The 21,852-nt window shown below is 41.1% G+C and overlaps 1 protein-coding gene across 2 annotated transcripts in view; it reads right to left on the bottom strand.

Annotated features, from left to right (window-relative positions):
* The window catches only part of gabra2b (gamma-aminobutyric acid type A receptor subunit alpha2b), a 47,396-nt gene that overhangs the window by 4,978 nt on the left and 20,566 nt on the right, over positions 1 to 21,852 (bottom strand). For both annotated transcript variants that reach the window (XM_085288176.1, XM_085288184.1), the window contains 4 exons: positions 20,833 to 20,915; positions 19,938 to 20,081; positions 1,599 to 1,751; positions 862 to 1,064 (listed from right to left, as the gene is read on the bottom strand). In XM_085288176.1, coding sequence (XP_085144302.1) covers positions 862 to 1,064; positions 1,599 to 1,751; positions 19,938 to 20,081; positions 20,833 to 20,915 — 583 coding nt within the window. The remainder of the gene's footprint in view (positions 1 to 861; positions 1,065 to 1,598; positions 1,752 to 19,937; positions 20,082 to 20,832; positions 20,916 to 21,852) is intronic.

Below are 21,852 nucleotides of genomic sequence, written 5' to 3'. Positions count from 1 at the left end.
CGATGAGAAATGAGCACAACAGCTCAGGCTGCAAGGAAGAAGTTCATGGAGAGCAAGCAGAGGGTTGGTGTGACAGTGGATGGACAGAGGATGTGAGGGATAGAGTGAGATGGAAGCAGATGATCCGCTGAACCCTGAAGGAAGCAGCCGAAAGAAAAAGAAAACACACAGACCCATCTTCTCATGACTAATGGAGCCTGTACTCGACAGACTGAATTTTAAAGAATCAGACACACTGCTCAGAATACTAACCAGCTATTTTTGCCTATTCCTATTATTTCTGTGGAGGTAAGCCACATTTGTCACATCCCAACATTTACAAATTTAAATCCCTTATCACTTTATGTTCTTAAAACTTTTCTGCCCCCTGTTGATATAGGGATTGTAATTTGAATGTATGGTTTTGCTCGACTAAATGCTATAAAGGGTAAAAAAAGGATTTTGTGGAATGACTGGGGGCTTCATGTTGGACCAAAGTGTACGTGAAAGGGCTCTCTGTGATTAAAGCGTGTCAAAAGAATTACACATTATCTGACCATTGATGGGATTCACCTTTCCTAGGCTGAGTTTGGCACCTATTAGCACCAGGGGGGATGAACACCTGATTGCACTTATGTTCTTTATCGATATGCTGAGCCTCAGAGTGAGTGATTTTATTATTAGTTCTCAGTAGCTGCAGCATTCTGGCTCCACTCTTGGAAGGTTAAAGAGGCCATTACTGCTGTTTCCCTTTGCTTCCAACAAATGCCTTCAAAGCTCTCTGAGCTCTCTGAGCACTGCCTCCTTCAGCATACAGTACAATGCTAATGAATTCTCTTTGAAGGCGGAGCCTGTCAGAGGATGCGCTTTCTTCTTCATTACCTTGTCAGTCACCACGCTTTTTCCATCCCAAGCCCAGCCGCGCTTTGTGAAGTAATTGACAGTAGCAAATTCAATCAAAGCGGAGAAGACGAAGGCGTAGCACACGGCGATGAACCAGTCCATGGCAGTGGCGTAGGCGACCTTAGGCAGGGAGTTCCTTGCGCTGATACTCAAAGTTGTCATTGTGAGAACAGTAGTTACACCTGGAAACACACACAAGCAGATAGCCAATAATATGAGCTCTGGCAATGTTTATTAAGGTTTTTTCTACTGTAATACACATTCTGCTACACAATACTTTAATGAAGCAGGGGAACAAAGTGAGGCATATGAAAAGAAAATCATTTTATTTTTTCTTATTTCGTATAACTTTTAATATTTCTTCTGGAGCTCAGGAGATTTGGTGTTTTTATTTCTTTCTGTGAGCTAACCAGTGATGAGTCACTAATATTACTTTCACTTGGCTTACAGTCAGGTCAAGCAGTAGCGTAGCCAACTGGATTTAAAAGCAGTGGGGCCTGTAAGAACTGCCCCCACCCCCTTCTCATTATTCCATTTTCTTTTGCACAGAATTTCCCATTAACTTCCAACAATTCCCTATATTCAGTGTTAATTTTTGACAAAACTAGGGGAAGGTCTTACTGCCATTGCAGCACATGCATAAAACCCAGCATCTACAACAGTCAGCTCAAATTACACTGGTGCTAACAATCATCATGTATGTCATATATGCTTACCAAACACAGTCCTAGCTGGCACTGATTCTCTATTCAGCCAGAAAGACACTTGGGAAAGGATGACTGTCATGATGCATGGGAGGTAAGTCTGGATAACAAAGTAGCCAATCTTCCTCTTCAGATGAAATTCAGCCGTCATCACTGTATATTCACCTGGAGACGAGAATCAGGTTTAATTACATGATGCAAAGAATTCAGCTTCTTGATTCACTCTGATTTCTTGTCATCAAACATATACTCTTACTGGCCACTTTCTAAGTACATCGTTTCAACTCCTCATTCAACTTGGTGCATTTAGGTATCTAGACTTAGTCAAGATGACTTGCTGATCATCAGAATGGGGAAGAAAGGTAAGTTAAGTGACTTTCATCTATTACTTTGGTAACTGGGTTATTATTCATAATGAAAACACTTTTCTTTCATCTATATATCTATCAGTGTAAAAATAGTAAAACTGGAGTGAGGGCCATGATGAATGAGTGTGTCAAGTGTTTTAACCCACACAAGTAGAAACAATATCTTCTTACTCCAATTTAGCTATGCAAGTGCAAACCCACGCCTTCCTGTGCCTGTATATTTATGCAATTCACATTGTTAAAATATTATATTTATATCTCAAGCTTTAAGACAACAAAGCAGTATTAAACATAGATTAACTGTCAGCAGTCCACAGTGGATATACAGTAATAATCCATCAACACATGCAAAAGTAGGCAGTAAGAGTTACCGGCCACCAAGCAAAGCCTAATAGCTGACAAGGCGGTGAAACCGTGCCAGTGCTGCAGTATCAGGCAGTCTTTTCAAACAGAAGATATCTCAAAGAGAAGCCAAGATTAGACATGGAAAGAAAAAGATGTGTTACCAATGGCAACAGAACAGAGAAACATAGCTCATTTGCTATGATTTTGAAATGAAGGCCTTGATATACGCTGCCACTTGGCAAGAGGAAAGTCTTTTTCAGCAGTGGGAAGGAGGGGGTAGAAGGGATATCAATTCCACAGAATAATCCCCAAAGATTTTTTTTTGTAATATTCCCTCTCTTTCTTTAATAGCACTGTAGATGTGCTGCTTGTATTTCTAGCAGTTACGTGAAGACTTATTCTGTCTTTGACACAGGCATACGTGCTAGCACAGGAATTTGGAGGAATCGAGTGCACTGTCAGTACTCTCTATGGAGCACTGTATCTTCTGTAATTTAATTTGCATGCCGGTCCGGTGCTTGTGTTGTGGAATGGGGGAAGGGGATGTACAAGCAAGGATATGGATGCTGATAAGTCTTCTCTGGAAAAGCTTGGGATCACTTCACTTAGAGGGAAGACAATTATAGCATGAAGATAGTAATCCTGTCATGTTCAATTCAATTTAATTTTATTTATATAGTGCCAAATCACAACAAAAGTCGCCTCAAGGCGCTTTATATTGTACAGTAGATCGCACAATAATAAATACAGAGAAAAACCCAACAATCATATGACCCCCTATGAGCAAGCACTTTGGCGACAGTGGGAAGGAAAAACTCCCTTTTAACAGGAAGAAACCTCCGGCAGAACCAGGCTCAGGGAGGGGCGGGGCTATCTGCTGCGACCAGTTGGGGTGAAAGAAGGAAAACAGGATAAAAGACATGCTGTGGAAGAGAGACAGAGATTAATAACAGATATGATTCAATGCAGAGAGGTCTATTAACACATAGTGAGTGAGAAAGGTGACTGGAAAGGAAAAACTCAATGCATCATGGGAATCCCCGGCAGCCTATGTCTATTGCAGCATAACTAAGGGAGTATTCAGGGTCACCTGGTCCAGCCCTAACTATATGCTTTAGCAAAAAGGAAAGTTTTAAGCCTAATCTTGAAAGTAGAGATAGTGTCTGTCTCCCGAATCCAAACTGGAAGCTGGTTCCACAGAAGAGGGGCCTGAAAACTGAAGGCTCTCCCTCCCATTCTACTTTTAAATACTCTAAGGACAGCAAGTAGGCCTGCAGAGCGAGAGCGAAGTGCTCTAATAGGGTGATATGGTACTACAAGGTCATTAAGATAAGATGGGGCCTGATTATTTAAGACCTTGTATGTGAGGAGCAGGATTTTGAATTCAATTCTGGATTTAACAGGAAGCCAATGAAGGGAAGCCAAAACAGGAGAAATATGCTCTCTCTTTCTAGTCCCAGCAGCATTTTGGATTAACTGAAGGCTTTTCAGCGAGTTTCAGTGAGTTTTTAGGACATCCTGATAATAATGAATTGCAGTCGTCCAGCCTGGAAGTAATAAATGCATGAACTAGTTTTTCAGCGTCACTCTGAGACAGGATATTTCTAATTTTAGAGATGTTGCGCAAATGGAAGAACGCAGTCTTACATATTTGTTTAATATGTGCGTTGAAGGACATGTCCTGGTCAAAAATGACTCCAAGGTTACTCACAGCGTTACTGGAGGCCAAGGTAATGCCATCCAGAGTAAGAATCTGGTTAGATACCATATTTCTAAGATTTTCAGGGCCGAGTACAATAACCTCAGTTTTATCTGAATTAAGAAGCAGAAAGTTAGCGGCCATCCAGGTCTTTATGTCCTTAAGACATTCCTGCAGTTTAACTAATTGGTGTGTGTTACCTGGCTTCATGGATAGATAGAGCTGCGTGTCATCTGCATAACAGTGAAAATTTATGCTGTCTTCTAATGATGCTGCCTAAGGGAAGCATGTATAATGTAAACAGAATTGGTCCTAGCACTGAACCCTGTGGAACACCATAATTGACCTTAGTGTGTGAAGAGGACCCTCCATTTACATGTACAAATTGGAGTCTATTAGATAGAAATGATACAAACCACTGCAGCGCAGTACCTGTAATACCTAGAGCATGTTCTAATCGCTCTAATAGGACATTATGGTCAACAGTATCGAATGCTGCACTAAGGTCTAGCAGGACAAGCACAGAGATGAGTCCACTGTCAGAGGCCATAAGAAGATCATTTGTAACCTTCACTAAAGCTGTTTCTGTGCTGTGATGAGCTCTGAAACCTGACTGAAACTCTTCAAATAAGCCATCCCTCTGCAGATGATCTGTTAGCTGTTTGACAACTACTCTTTCAAGGATTTTTGATATGAAAGGAAGGTTGGAGATTGGCCTATAATTAGCTAAGACTGCTGGGTCTAGAGCTGGCTTTTTGAGTAAAGGTTTAACTACAGCCACCTTGAAGGCCTGTGGTACATAGCCGATTATTAGAGATAGGTTGATCATATTTAAGATTAAAGAATTAATTAATGGCAGGACTTCTTTGAGCAGTTTTGTAGGAATGGGGTCTAAAAGACACGTTGATGGTTTGGAGGAATTAATTATTGAAGTTAACTCAGAAAGATCAATTGGAGAAAAAGAGTCTAACTTAACATCAATGGTACTAAGAGTAGCTGTAGATAATATTACATCTGTGGGATGATTATTGGTAATTTTTTCTCTAATGATAAAAATTTTATTTGTGAAGAAGTTCATGAAGTCATTACTAGTTAACGTTAAAGGGATTGTTGGCTCAAAAGAGCTCTGACTTTTTGTCAGCCTGGCTACAGTGCTGAAGAGAAACCTGGGGTTGTTCTTATTTTCTTCAATCAGTGACGAATAGTAAGATGTTCTGGCTTTACGGAGGGCTTTCTTATAAGGCAGCAAACTATTTCTCCAGGCTAAATGATGATCCTCTAAATTTGTGACACGCCATTTCCTCTCCAGCTTACGAGTTTTCTGCTTTAGGGTACATGTTTGAGAATTATACCACGGAGTCAGGTACTTCTGATTAGAGACCTTAGTTTTCACAGGAGCTACAGTATCCAGAGTCGTACGTAGTGAGGAGGTGAAATTATTAACAAGATGATCGACCTCTGTTGGGGTAGCGTTCAGATAGCTGCTCCCTTCTATGTTGGTACAGGGCATTGAAGATGATAACAGTGGGTGGATTATATTCTTAAACTTAGTTACAGCGCTTTCAGAAAGACATCTACTGTAATAAAGTCTACTCTCCACTGCTGTGTAATCAATTATTGTAAATGTAAATGTTATCAGGAAATGATCAGACAGGAGAGGGTTTTCAGGAAACACTGTTAAATGTTCAGTTTCTACGCCATATGTTAAAACAAGATCTAGAGTGTGATTAAAGTGGTGGGTGGGTTCTTTTACATTTTGAGAGAAGCCAATTGAGTCTAATAACAGATTAAATGCCATGTTGAGGCTGTCATTTTTAGCATCTACATGAATGTTAAAATCATCCACAATAATTATTTTATCTGAGCTGAGCACTAAATCAGATAAAAACTGAGAAATCAGACAGAAACTCTGTGTAAGGCCAGGTAGACGATAGATGATAACAAGCAAGACTGGTTTCTGAGTTTTACAGCTGGGTTGGACAAGGCTAAGCATCAGGCTTTCAAATGAATTAAAAGTCTGTCTTGGTCTTTCGTTAATTAATAGACTGGTGTGAAAAATTGCTGCCACACCGCCCCCTCGGCCTGTGCTTCGAGGTTTCTGGTAGTTAGAATGACTCGGGGGTGTCGATTCATTTAAACTAACATACTCATCCTGCTGCAACCAGGTTTCTGTACGGCAGAGTAAATCGATTTGTTGATCAATTATTAAGTCATGTACTAACAGAGACTTGGAGGAGAGAGACCTAATATTTAATAATCCACATTTCACTGTTTTACTCTTTGGTTCAGATGTGGATACTGTATTGTTCTTTCTTTGTAATTTTTTATGTTTAAGTTGTTTATTGCTGGTTTTTAGTTTGTTTTTTGTCTTTTTGGGAGCTGACACGGTCTCAAGGGAGGTGGGTTTTTGGGGGGGTAGCAGACGTGAATTATGATCTTACTGTATTTACGTTTACCCTTAGCCAGCAGTTTTAAATTTCCTTCAATGTCGCCTGCTCTGGCCCCTGGAAGACAATTGATTATGGTTGCCGGTGTCTCTAGCTTCACATGTCTGAGAACAGAATCACCAATTACCAGAGTTTGACCCCCGGCGGGTGTGTCGCCGAGTGGGGAAAAACGGTTAGACACATGAACAGGTTGGTGGTGTACCTGGGGCTTCTGTTTAAGACTATGCTTCCTCCTCACCGTCACCCAGCCGCCCTCTTTCCCCAGCTGCTTGGGGTCTGCCGGGGAACAGCTAGCGGGGCCTACGCTATCTTCGGCTGCACCAGCTACAGGGCCCTGGCTAGCTACGGGTGAATGAAGGATGCGAAGCCGAGTCTCCAATTCAGTAATCCTGGCCTCCAGAGCTACAAATATGCTACATTTGTTACAGATATCATTACTGCTAAAGGAGGCCGAGGAGTAACTAAACATCTGACACAATGAGCAGGAAAGTGCAGGAGGGACAGGTGAAGTAGCCATGGTGCTAACGAGTCGGCTATGAGCTAAGCTAAGCTAGCAAAACAGTACAGAGACAGTGAGTGAATACTTTGGCTATAAAGGGGTAGTGAGTACACAGAAAGGGTGCTTCAGATGAAGCACATGAAGATTATACTATGAAAAGGAATGTATCAAAAGATTTTAATTAAATTGCTAAGCAGAAAAGCTACTCAGAAACACCACTGTGTTTGAGCAGGAACAGGAAGTGATACTCTACCACAAAGCGAGCGAACACCAAGTGACAGCGCCACTCTGGCGCTGTCACTGTTGCCCACTGAAGCACAAAACAAGTGTAGGAAACAATGTTCCCTTCTAAATGGATGAGAACACCTCAGTCTCTGGGAACGTGCTATACAAAGGAAACTGAAGGAATATGTGTTATTTGGAAATGCTATAGAAATACTATTCGAACAACTGATGCTATACATTCATCATGTTGGTCAGACTGAATGGTTTTCCAGGCAAGGATAACATTTTGATAACATTTTATAATTTGGCCCACGACTAAGGCTGTAATTCCCCTGTAACTGAATGGAATTTCAGTATTTTTTTTATTACAATATGCAATTATAGTTATCTATAATTAGATAAGTACATTAGAATAAAGGGATAGCAAATGATGTTATTACAGGAAATAAAGAAATAATTAAACTGTAGGTGCAGCGTAAATAAAAAAAAATTCAGTGTAAGAAATGAGTAATGGGAAATATTGTTTGTTTTTCTGCAAAATTACCATGAAATATTCTCAAGTATGATCAACGGTTGATTACGGCACCGGCCGGGGTACCGGGAGCAGTTTGGAAGAACAAAAAGACGCGGAGACTGTTCTAAATTGTCATCCCAAACTAACTCAAAGTTTATTCTTTGTGCAGCAGATTTTATAGGCAGACAACAAGTTTCAGTTCAGACCCTGCCCACTGGGTGGGGTGGTGTCCTTCGACAGTTGGAATCCTTTGTTCAGCAAGGGCAATAAAGATGCACTCACAAGGCCTATAAATCTTATACAGAAGTCTCCTACATCCGTGAGTTCTGACACAACCCAGAAACATCTTCTGCAAGGGAGTGATAAGTAAAAGAGTGATTTGTTGGTGTTTTCCCTCCAACCTTAGTATCTACTTTCACACCATAAAATCTTCAGTTGACACAGCAAGAGGAGATGAGGTTCAAACAAAGGGCATTGCAGAAACAGGGTCCTTTGTATAATATCATCAAAAACAATACTCAGCAAATGCTACCATGGTATCAAAATATCACAACACGACTGACATACTTTTACCCAGTGAGCGTATCCTGGATATTCTCCCTTTTTTGACTCTAATAATAACCTTAAAATTAGCCTACTGTATTTGTTGGACCATAAGGCGCATTAAGCGAAACAACTTTACTCAACTCATTCTTCTTGCTTCCTCCACTTCTGTAACATTGATTCATTAATGTTGAATTCTCTGGCAGCTGCTCTATTCCCATGTAGTTGCAGTACATTAACGACTAACCTCGTATTGTGGCTGGATTATCTCAGCTGTTTTCCTGACTGAAGTTTGGTCCGTTTACAACATCCTGCCATGTGATTGCATTTGTCCCTAACCATCATGAACCCTCACGTTAACTTTTATCGAGTGGAAAAAAGTTAGCGTTCATCCTCCAGCTTCACTGTGTTTATGTTATGCTAACATAGCTGTGACGCTAGCGATCACGTAGCACATCCAGTGTTTTTACCGAGTTTTCAGACCCCCTTAGCGACTTTGTTTTTCTAAAAAGCGACTAGCGACAAATCTGGCAACTTTTTCTGGTGTTATTGGAGACTTATATATGACGACTTTTTGACGTGAACGCAAGTATCACTCCTACTGTCAACAAGCAGCGGTTGCTGCCGTGGGCACCTCGAGTGCCAAAGTGCTCACAGGCGGAGGATAGTCCTCCCCACGCTGCTATCACTGCAGAAGATGTTCACACCTGTGCGTCCAAACTGCAAATGAATCGCACATGAGCAAAGCCACTGCTCCTGCACTGACTGTAACGCAGTCAGTTCTTCTTTTACTCTTATGCTGTTTTGTGGATCACAAGGTTTAAAACTACTTAAAAACACACACACACACAAAGTAACTCCACCAGAGTGCCTATTTCGTCCAAGCCCGGATAAAGGAGCAGGGTTGGAATTGTGACATTAAAAAAAACCAATAACTGCTAAAAGAAATTTAATTTGTAGTTCTAAATAAACTCTAAATGCATTTAGGACTCACTTCATCTCTCTTCCACGACGTTATTTCTCTCTCCAACAACGTAGGTTGCAATTACATTAGCATGACCAATTATGCAAATTAGGCGATGACATCATTTAGCGACTTCTAGCGACTTTTAGGACAGCCAATAGCGATTTTCCTTACTGAGGAGTTGGCAACACTGAGCACATCATTATATACCAGCTAGCCCAACTTCAGCAACGCTACAAACGTCACTGCTGTTTAGTTTTCTGTCTTTATTTATGTCGGAAGTGATAGCAGAGCTGTACATTTTAATTTGTTTCAGAAATCTCTCAGTCAGAATATGCTATATCATGTTTAACTCCGTTAAATTTAATAAATTCTGTTTTCACAGATACCTGGATGTTAAACTTAATTGTTACACCTGATAAAGCAGCAGTTTTTACCTCTCAGTGATGTCGCAGTATTCGTTTGACTTTGGGACCTGACCTGAAGCTGACGGAGTTTTGGACCCAGATTACTCAGCGAGGCTCCTGACTAGGTAATATTTCCAACAATCCATCAAGCAGTGCGGCTTCGTAGCTTACCAAAGTCGTACTAAAGCATTTTTTGACAGATTTTTGAGCACCGTGTATCACATAAAATCAGTTCGAGGTCAGTGAGCACAACTAGAATTCATACATAAAGCGCACTGGATTATAAGGCACGTTGATGATTTTTGAGAAAATTAAAGGATTTTAAGTGTGCCTTATATTACAAAAAATTCCTATCAGTATGACCTGAATACAGAGACTGAACTCATGAAGTCAACGGAAAATTGATTAAAGGGGTCACCAACAAGGCCATACACTTTCATACAACTTGGAAGCTTTTTACAACAAGAGGCCTTCAGGAGGATCCCTAGCATTATTAGTGTCCCTTTGACTACCTAGCTAAGCTAGATAGCCAGCATTAGCTACTAATATGTCTGCTCTATTTTGTTCTCCAAATATGGTCACTCGCCAAAATAAAATATGCTGAGCCTCAAAACTAACACTTTTTAAAAGCCACAATTTTACTCTTATTTTTTCTTTATTCGACAGCAGCAGTTACAGATAACACAGGAGGCGTGATGAGGGAGTGGGGTAGTACAGTAAATCAAAACCCAAGCATGCCACATTAAGGTATGAGCTCCTGTACGTGGGATGCATGCTCTAACTAGTGAGTTACAAGGCGTCTCACAATGCTACTGATTTAGTAGTGTTTTTGACAGCTGTATGCCTGCAGCTGGTATCAGCAGAGAAGCCACCATAAACTACAAGTTGCCCAGCAACAAACCAACAAAATGATGAAGTTAGCAGCTTGCTAATGAATATGGTGGAGTATTTAGCAGCTAAAGAGCCAGAAGTACCCCCCAGGAGTCCCTTAAGAGCTAAGAGTATGTGATTTGCTAAATGTACAGAAACAACTCTAAATGAATGCTATTTTTAATCAGTACTGGCTGGATGTGTGGGGGAAGGGGAAAGCATTTTAGGCATTTTAACAAACAAGAAAAAACACTTTAGTTAAGCTGTCCTTTAGTAGTACAATACTTTCCACACTGTGTGTGAAGTAAAGCATCACTACATTCAGCTCTGCTCAGGCTTGGATTTTTATGAATAATGCATTCAACAAAAAGATGTTCCTGAGACAACAAACATATATTTTGAATTGTGAGATTCTTGTAACAGTGTCTTGGTATATTCTCAGGCTTATGCAAGATGTCCGTCTCTGTAAAGCCAGAGAGTGCATTAGTTCGTGCCAAATGACCTAGTTTGCAAGTACGCTACACCACACACTGACACACTAGTAATGAATGATTAATTTAAAGTCAGCCAATCAGATAATGTGGAGTGACTAGCTAAACAAGAGAAACAGCCACTGGCAGGCATTCTGCCTTCCACCAAGGCATCAAACACCATTTAACCTATATAGGAAAATTTAGTCCATGTAAGGGTATTCTTACATAATAAAACTGCAGAAGGGATTCCCTTGATGGGGGATTTCAGTCACTGGGGAAATACTGTGTACTGGTAATTGATACCTAAAGGGAACATTGGTGGAACACTCAGGGATGCAGTAGCATGCACATATTCATTCTCCGGTGTAACTTCAAACTAAAACCCAACATTGCAGCTATAATTTCAGCCTGTATTTAAATTCACTGCTGACTAATTAAAAAAAGAAAGAAAGAAAGGAAGACCTAGTCCTTTTTTATTTCTATTAAAAGCAGAACGATCACACATATTTCAGTAAATATGGTCTTAGACTTTGATACAAGAACACAGGTTTAGATGTTGTGTTTTTCCTTCAATACTTTCACCTACTCTATCCTGAAATACATCGAAGCTCCAGCATGAAAAAGTTCCAGAAATGAAAAAAGTAGAACATCTTGTGAGAAAAGGGGGACTCACTCTCCACGCTCAGGCTCATACAAAAGACATCCAACTCCACAGCAAAGCTTTGTAAACCACCCACTCTTTCCTTAAGTGTACCTTTAAAGTCTGCAGGTGATAACCCTCAGGTCAGTATCCTCCACAGGAGCAAATTTCTCAAACTCTTGCATGATCATCAAATGTAACTCATTCTTTACATTTGTGATAATCCATCCCAGGCATTATTCACATTTCCACTCTGATCTCACCTTCTTCCCTGAGAAGTTCAAAACAGTGCTTTTCCCCCTTTTTAGCTAATTTAGCCCCTGCTAGGGCTGATACATTTTCAAAGGAAGTTTCAGCGTTCTTTAAACTGATTAATCCAAACTGACAATACTTTATCTTTAAATAGCCAGAATCAATCAGTCCATGTACAAACAATACAGAATTAAAAGGTGGTGGTGGTGGTGGGACGATGTCAGCCTTCCAGCAATTACAGCCTACTTTCCCATTCTCAGCACTATAATCACCGTGACTTCTATCATCATCTTGCAAAAGCTGCAAATCCAGAAAGGTTTCTTCTGTCAGGTTTTCCTCAGAAGTAGTATTACTAAAATTAGATCAGTGCTGTCACTCAGCGACAGTGAGTATATTGGATGCTTTCAGATCTCTTATCCTCTTCAATTTACTTGACCTACACCACAGATGCTGCTCTGCTAAATGCTGTAGAAAGTACATTCAGTAATTCTAATTGGTTGGGTAAACGTATTATTTTAAAGTAGCTTTTAAGGCTAATCAATACTTTTCTATCATGCCAGTGCCATAAAGGACATGCCTCTGTAACTATGAAACATTAAATTTGACGGCAAACTTGTGGTTCCCAATGTTTCTTATAATAACCCAGTATGTTATTTCACTTCTTACATTTATGCCACTATTTTTTTTTTGTGGGGGGGCAACGCTGCACTTGTATTTCACTAGATTTATTATAAAGGACTACTTAATAATTATTTTGTAAATTTACATAATTCTATTAAAAATTGTAGCCACCATTATATAAATAAAATTATTACCAGATAGGACTAACTTTAAAAGTAAAATTATGTATGATTTATAAAACAGTGAAAAGAAATCGGTCAGTAAGACGAGAAGTTGCTATGATAAAGCCAGTCCATCACTTCTTAAACATCTATTTTTTTTACTTTTATTATACTTTTCTCACTTTTCTTTAAACGTTGCTTGTTAAGCCCTTTGTGACTTGTGTTTGGAATAGTGCTATATAGGTACTTTTTGATAAGTTTATGCTTATGCGACCATGGCAACATCCATTGTCACCATGACAACATGCACCATAATAAACTGTGCGTCCGCTGAAGTTGGTTCATCTGTCAGGTCTGTTTTGTCATCCTCCAGGCTCTGCTTCACTCATTCTTACCCCTGACATCGTCATTATTTTTTATCATTATTGTTGTTATTATTATTACATGACTGTTGCTGTTTATTCGGTGATAAACAGCACTGCATTAACTTCTCATACCACAGTGCTCCCACTCTGCTACAACAACTAACCAACCACATCCACCCCATCACATCTCACTGCACCGATCAGGCGGCCTATTTATGCTTGTCGATGTTACTCCTGCTCCACTCCACCCAGCCTCCACCTGCTTTGGTTCTGCTCTGTTTGTACGCACCCTGGGGGGTATTTATTTCTAAATTAATAACTCTTGGGGGATTACTTGCAATGGTTCCTGCATGTTATTTATCACTATGCTGTGAATTTCATTCTGCTACACGGTATTGCTACAGCAGGCAGCTTTACCAACAGGGGGCCATTTTCCCCAAATAATTCAGATTTCCACTTTTCATTATAGTTTATGACAGAATCAAATGTAATGTTAAAAAAATAATATAATAAGGATATAAAAAGAAATATAAGGTACATTTTTCTTGTCTTTATGTGAACACAATCCTCACAAAACCAAGACAAGAACATATCATTCGTCTCACTAACTTACAGTGCATTAAATACCCTTTATGGCTGATTTGCTTATCACCAATATCACATCATCTGCCATCGCAAAGTCAGATTTCTGTCGCTTCCAGCGTTTGAAGGAAAACAGCTGCCATCATCCTCTCATCCTTTTAGAAGAAGCCTGGTAGCCTCACACTGCCTCGGTATTTAAATTCAGACTTGCGGCATGTTTAGTTACCCCATCTTACAACCAGCTTTGTGTTTCCTACATCTTGGACAGTGATGGTGTCGCTTTCATCTTCACACACACACAAGTTCAATCTTGTTTCTTGGCATCTGTGTTGGCGTATGTAGAAGTGTATTGCTTCTATTTTTAATCCTCATTATCTCTTACTTTTTTTTGTATGGATTTGGTTTTTTTTTCTGAACTTTGTCAACGATATGCTTGTTAGAACACTTTTTTGAAATAACTTAACTTGACAACCGATTACCTTGGATAGAGCATATTTCTATTTCTGTGTGTAGCCAGCAAAGCTTCAAGACAACATGTTCGTTGCTGCCATGTTTCCTTGTGCTTTAAAAACCCAGCTCAAACTTGAAGACCTGAATGAAAACATGTATTTACTCCTTGTATTCTACATATAATCAAAGAAAAATAGAGTGTAACAAGAGAACTGTTTTCAGAATTTACAAAAACACACTTCAAGCATGTTACGTGTGTGGATGATGCATAGTTGTGTGTCCGAAAGAAGAAAAAATTGGCCAATATATCAGTTTTTTTAAATCACCAATATCAGTCTCAGTCGTGAAATTTGAATATAAGGGCTCTTTGCTCCATTTATGTTTTGATGAGCATTTTGGGGGGCAGTCAGTTGATTTGTACAGATGGGGAAGGTTTATTTCTGATTGGTCAGTGTCCACCCTAACTCACCTGAACACACACCTCTCAGACCAACTAAAAATTATTTTTTTTTACAACCTAAAACCATACAGAATGATGTAGTGTGAAATACTTCTTGTCCTTGGAAGTTTATATATAAATAGATGTTAAACAGAAGTTTACCATCTATTTAGTGATAAATGGGACCATAACCACAAAATCAGCAACATGCTTCTAAAAATAAGACCTGATATCAGCAAGTGAGTTTTTACAAGCACAGCTCTTACCCCTTTCTTGTTTTCGGAAAACTCCAGGCCTGTCTTTTAAATACAGTAGTAATGTTAAGCTAGTTAGCCGTATACCCTGTATAAATGATATAGTATGCAAGCATCATGGTAAAGCCAATAACATTAGAGCAGACAAGCATACATTAGTGAATGTATTTATAAAATAAGCAAGAACTTCATCCAAGTAGGTTCATAACTAAAACACAGAATTAGAATATATTTTATATTTTGCTTATTTTTAGTTTTAGTTTTCAAATTCAAATTCAAATTTTATTTGTCACGTACACAGTCATACACAGTACGATATGTAGTGAAATGCTTGGACAACTGCTCGTGACCTAAAGAAAACAAAAAAGGAAAAGGCTATGAATAAGATAGGAAATAAATATGAAAAATTAAAAAGGGTAAATTTAACTAGGAAGGAATAGAATATAAATTAAGGTTAAAAATGAAATAACTGTACAACACAAATTAGAATGAAGGGTAAATTTAACTGGGAAGAATAAGATAAAGATAAATATATAAATTAAAGTTGAAAATAAAATAACTGTACAACAAAATACACAATACACAATATAGAACTATATAAGAATGTATGAAGAAATCTAAATATAAATAAATATATACACAATAACAGCAGCTGTACAAGTATTAACCAGAAATGAAGAATATAGTGACCAGTGTTGTGCAAAACCAAAGTCCAGAAAGTCCAGTGTGTGTGTAAGAACTGTATGTGTGGGTCAGTACTGTGTGGTGGTGTGATTGAGAGACCGTATCGCCTGCGGGAAGAAGCTCCTCCTCAGTCTCTCTGTGTTGGTCTTCAGGGAGCGGAATTGCTTTCCTGACCTCAGAGAGAACAGTCTGTTGTTGGGATGGCTGAGGTCCTTCACGATCTTCCTGGCCTTGGTCCAGCACCGCCTGCTGTAGATTGAGTGCAGGTCAGGGAGCTCGGAGCGGATGGTGCGCTCAGCTGACCGCACAACCCTCTGTAGAGCTCGTCTGTCCTGCATGGTGCTGTTCCCGAACCAGGTTAAGATGTTTCCCGCCAGGATGCTCTCTATGGTGCACGAGTAAAAGTTCCTGAGCACCTTGGAGGGCAGTTGGAAGTCTCTCAAGCGTCTGAGGTGGTAGAGACGCTGTCGGGCCTTTTTCACCACGGTGTTGATGTGACAGGACCATGACAGGTCCTGCGTGATGTGAACTCCGAGGTATTTGAAGCTGTCCACTCTCTCCACTGGGCACTCGTTGATGACGGGGGTCTGGTAGTTCCTCTCCTGCTTAGTGCTGAAGTCCACTATCAGCTCCTTTGTCTTACTGACGTTTAGAAGGAGGTTGTTCCTCTGGCACCAGTTCTCCAGATTCCTAATCTCCTTCAGGTAGGCCGTCTCGTTGTTATCAGAGATCAGGCCCACCACGACGGTGTCGTCAGCAAACTTGATGATGGTGGTGGAGCTGGTAGTGGCCACACAGTCATATGTGTACAAAGAGTACAGCAGGGGGCTCAGAACACACCCCTGGGGGGCTCCAGTGCTGAGAGTGGTGGAGGCTGAGACATGTCCGCCCATCCTTACTGCCTGTGGTCTGCCAGTTAGGAAGTTGGAGATCCACTGACACATAGATGAGCTGAGTCCCAGATGCTCCAGCTTGGTGGTGAGTGTGGAGGGAATTATGGTGTTAAATGCAGAGCTGTAGTCTATGAAGAGCATTTTAACATAATTCCCCCTTCTAGTGTCCAAGTGAGTGAGTGATGTGTGGAGGAGATGAGAGATGGCATCGTCTGTGGAACGATTTGGACGGTAAGCGAACTGTAGTGGGTCCAGTGTGTCTGGTAGTGAAGAAATGATGAAGTCTCTGACCAGGCGTTCAAAGCACTTCATCACTACTGAGGTGAGGGCTACAGGGCGATAGTCATTGAGAGAAGCAGGGTGGGGTTTCTTCGGGACAGGAACAATGATGGACTCTTTGAAGCATGTGGGGATCACCGACTGAGATAAAGAGATGTTGAATATCTCAGTGAACACAGGAGCTAGCTGGTATGCGCAGTCTCTTAGGATACGACCTGGGATGCCGTCTGGTCCTGCTGCTTTCCTGGTGTTCACTCTCTTGAAGGCTCTCCTTACTTCATGCTCGGAGATGACGAGCACGTTTCCGGTGCTGGCAGTATCTTCCTGTCTGCAGCCGTTAGCGCCGCTAACACTAGCATTGTTGGAGACCTTAGCTGCAGCCTCGAAGCGAGCATAGAAAGTGTTCAGCTCGTCTGCCAGAGTCACGGCCGCGTTCGTCATACTGGTTGTTGGTGCTTTATAGTCCGTTATTGTCCTTAGTCCCCGCCACAGGCTCCTAGAGTCACTCTGTTGGAGTTGTGACTCTAGTTTCCTCCCGTAGCGCTGCTTCGCCTCTTTCACCGCCCTCCGCACGTTATATGACGCGGCTTTGTACGGGTCCATGTCCCCCGTCATGAGTCCCGTGTTGTAGGCAGCGGTGCGGGATCTCAGAGCGTCGCGGATGGTTTTATCCACCCACGGCTTCTGGTTGGGAAACGTTGTGATAGTCTTTGTCTCCACGGTATCATCCGCTAGTTTCCCGATGAATCCCACAACCGCTTCCGTAAACACGTTGACGTCATCGTCGGAGCTGTTTCTGAACATGCCCCAGTCTGCGTCATCGAGTGCGTCCTGTAACGCGGCCACCGATTGATCCGTCCAGCGCGCGACCTTCCTCTGAACCGGAACTTCCTGTTTCAGCCTTTGTTTGTATTTTGGCATGAGGAAGATGGCGGCGTGATCAGATTTGCCAAACGGGGGGCGGGATTGTGCCTTGTAGCCGTCCTTGACCGTAGTGTAGCAGTGGTCCAGTGTCCTTTCACCCCTGGTGGGGCAGGTGATGTGTTGATAAAAGTTCGGCGCTGCGCGTTTGAGGTTGGCGCTATTAAAGTCCCCCGTCACAATAAGCGCAGCGTCCCGGTGTTGTGTCTGGTGCTGTGTAAGTGCCTCATGCAGCTCGCATAAGGCGGTGACCGTGTCCGCTTGTGGTGGAATATAAACGGCACTTACAATGACCGATGTAAATTCCCGAGGTAGATAAAAAGGACGACACATGATGGACAGTAGTTCCAGAGTGGTGTGCAGGAGCGTGTGAGAGGAACAACGTTCGCACTGTTGCACCAGTTGTTGTTCACCATTAAACACACGCCGCCTCCCCTTGACTTCCCCGAGTCCCGTGTCCTGTCCATGCGGTGAACCGAGAAGAACTCGGCCGGCTGGATGGCGTGGTCCGGCACCGCTGGGTTCAGCCATGTCTCGGTGAAGCAGAGGAAATTGCAGTCCCGAATGTCTCTCTGGAACTTTATCCTGGCCCTGAGGTCGTCAAGCTTGTTCTCCAGTGACTGGACGTTGGCGAGCAGGATGCTAGGCAGAGGTGTGCGGTGTGCACGAGCTCTCAGCCTGTTCCTGACGCCGGCTCGCTTCCCTCTAGGCCGCCGCCGCTTCCCTTTGTTCTCCCTCGAGATCTCACTCGGCCAGCTCAGATCCGGAGTTAAAAACTTCGAATTGTGAGTACATTGTATACCAATAGAAACAAGAGTGTCACTGTCATACCTAATGTACCCAATGGTGATGATTTTGCCGATTTAGAAACGCTGAAAACTAACTTAAAAAACAAAGACAAAGAAAAAGTGGTCGGAGCAGTCGTGACGGCAGCCGACCTCACCGGCGCCATCTTAGAATTCCTGTTGTGGACATAAGGGATGCAATCAAACCTAACAATGCAAGACATGAACTTTTATTTTAATGCAGGATCTAAATCCCCTTTTTAGAAAGAATCATTCAGTCAGGTGTGGCGACTTAAAAATTTCATCGGAAACCATCTCAAAGTACAACACAACTAAATAGATTAAAAATTAAATAGTCCACTACAGTCTACTTTGATGATGAAATTGAGCCTTCTTCTTCCATTTCCTGTGGAGGAGCCATATGTGGCGTATTCCATCTCTGCAAATCTTCAGATAGGAGATGGGAGGAAATATTGATGTTGATGAACAGCCATGTGTTTGCTACTCAGCGCTGATGTTTCAAGGATTTGTGCGAGGGATTTGTAAAATGTGACAATCTGTTGCTCTAGATCAGGGGTCCCCAATCCCAGTCCATGAGGGCCGGTGTCCCTGCAGGTTTTAGATGTGTCCTTGATCCATCACAGCTGATTTAAATGGATAAATTACTTTCTCAACATGTCTTGGAGTTCTCCAGAAGCCTGGTAATGAACTAATCATGTGATTCAGGTGTGTTGACATCTAAAACCTGCAAGGATGAGTCGTGATGAGTCAAAAGCCTCCTTATAAAACCTAGTAAGCAAGCTACTCATTTTAATGTAGATTATAGATTTTTTTTAGACTTTAATGCATCTCTCCACTCTAGTCAGACACTTCAGTTTCTGTGTGTTTTTATGCTAACATACCAAAGGACATCTGAAAGACATAAGTTGTTCTTCTCTCCAAGAGAATCTCTGTTATGTCTCTGACTGCTAAAGCAGATGCGTGTTAGTTGTTGCTTCTAGTAATGCATCAGCATGTGTTATTTTTTACTGGTAAATGCAAAAAATCCACCCAAATAAACGGCCAGTCTTTGTTCTCCAAACAAGTAAAAAGGCTCGTCACTGCAACAGCTCACCTGCCATGCAGCTTTTGGGTCTTCAAACCAGGATAAACACACAATAACAAAATATAGACCAGTGCAGTAGAAAATGCCAAACTCCCGTTTTGTCAAATGATTTCCATGCAAAAGCCAGAGCAAAGATGTCTCTGCATTTTCCAAGCCAAATAAAGTGAGTAATATAAAGACAAAACTTAGCAAAGCGTGTCACAGCGGGCTTACGGCTGCCTCCTGCAACATGTAGGAGGTGGACAATCTCAACATCCTCCCAAACAAGCACAAAATCACAGTTCAGTTTGATTTTCACACTAAAACGCACTGGAAGTGAGAAAGATATTCAGGTTGCTGACTCCACAAAGTGGATGCAGTGGAAGGCATACAACAGATTCTTACGGCTTCAGATTATTGCCATGTTTAGTCACCAAAGGGTGTAATAGAAATACTCACTGGAACCAATCTGGCAAATGTTCATTATTCTCTAGTATTTGAAAATGTCTGTGGATGAAGTCAGCGAGGAGAAGAAAAAAGGATCAAGAGGTGGATTTGATTCCCAACAGGCTTCGACAGACTCTTACCTGTACTTGATTTGATGGTTTCTTGTCCGACCGTTTGCCCAAGCAGGTCGTACTGGTTCAGCCGAGAGCTTTCCCCTTCCACTACAACAGACTCGGAAGCATTGCGAGTCCAAGCATAAGTCACCTCTGAGATTGTGTAGGCATCTAAAAAGAGGAAGAGGGTAGACTCATTGGAGGTAAACTGATACATTTTTCTAAAATCCAAATGAAAAGCCACCTTTTACAGTGTTTAAATGATACTGCTGAGAGAAACAAAGCCCCTCACTGCTTTATGATGTCACTTGTGAAACACCAACAAGATATCAATACATAGTGACATTTGCCCTTTTCAGTCAGCCACAGAATTTACTGAATATGGGATATGAGAGTGTGTCTGCTGACCTGAGAATGTCTAATGAAACGGGAACATTTTTACTTCAGTACATTCAGTAACTGAAATATTCTGTCAGTCATGCTGCACAGTAACGTGAAATGTGAAATACTGTAGATCACCACATAAAGAAGACAGGACATCAAGGCATTTCAGACATGACCCACTGAGTTAGGATAATTATTGCTTTTAAAGCAACATCTTGAAACAGCTTAAAGCAAAAAATTCCATCCAAATGTGAAGAAGCATTAGCAGAATTAAATACCCAACAAAAATATTTGGATGAGCTTAGCATTGGTTTCCCCATTTTTCCCAGGGACGTTTCCAATTAGTCCTCTATCCGTAGTGTTGTTTGTGCCACTGCCAAAAAACTGAGCCATGCATTCTAGCTTCACTTGTTCCTGAGGCTCCTCTCTCGCCAAAGGACCAGTGAGAAGAAGGAAGGAAAGAAAAAACAAAAAAAGAAACAAAGCAGCATTTTACTTTTGAGTTCCCTCAGGCACTATCATCATCAGAGTTACTCACAGCTGCCAAATTTTAGTGGACAGGAATGAGAGTCCATGGGGAAATCCTCCAGATGCATTGGGCACTCTGCATGCACAGTTAACCTGCATCCAATTCACAGAAAATGGAGGAGACTTTGCAAATGCATGAAAAGTATACAGCAGAGATAGAAAGAAAAATAAACTCACAAGCCTCATGCACTATTCAAGACACTTCCCATCTGTAATGCCTTGAAACAAAAATAATCATCTTAAATGTAATCAGCGGAGCAAAACAAACGAGGTGCTGCAGAGACCAGCAGAGATGGTGACACTGTAGGTTAGCTCTGTGCTAAGAAACCGCATACCTGTGTGCTGTTTAAGACAATATCCAACCACTGCAAAAATACTCAGTGCTTACAAATGTATCAGACCAGCAGCCAATGTAAGGTTCATGCCACAGCTGACGAAATTAACAATACTGGTAATTACAAAAAATCATTTTTTTAATGTATAACGGTTAATCCACCAGGACAGGCTGTTTAAACAAAATAATGTTTTCAGTGCTGAGCTGTAATTCTTATTGTTATCCATGAATCTTCAACTTGGCTATTTTTCAAAAAAGCAGAAAAAATAGTAAAGCACATTTTTAGTTTTTACTGAGATGCCAAATTACACATGTTTGTGTTTCTAAATAGAAAAATTACTTTTACCGTTTGAATGTCACTCCTCAGAGTCCAGTGTGCCGGCACAAATTTAGGTATAAAAACATGAATCTCCTGCAATGAACTCAGTCATTTTTGTTTTTCTGACAAGTGGTCTGAATTTGTTAAGCAATTTATTATAATTAATATTATTACAAAAATGTATGTTTCCATTGACTTTTTTGAAATAGCATTCAAGCACAGCAATGAATGCGAGAAACAGGAGGCATAAAAAATACATTTGAACAAATGGGATTCTGTGTTGCTGCTGTATTCACGCTTGCTTTAGCAAGAAAAGCGTTCCATCCACGTCATTTCTCTTTTTCTTTCTCTCTATTTTAGGAACGTTTGTGGACTCT

Source organism: Mchenga conophoros, linkage group LG2 (assembly GCF_057382185.1).
Source record: "Mchenga conophoros isolate Kocher_MC1m ecotype Shallow Benthic linkage group LG2, M_conophoros_male_GT1.1, whole genome shotgun sequence".
Classification (NCBI taxonomy): Eukaryota; Metazoa; Chordata; class Actinopteri; order Cichliformes; family Cichlidae; genus Mchenga; species Mchenga conophoros.
This window is presented reverse-complemented; position numbering and strand designations above follow the sequence as displayed.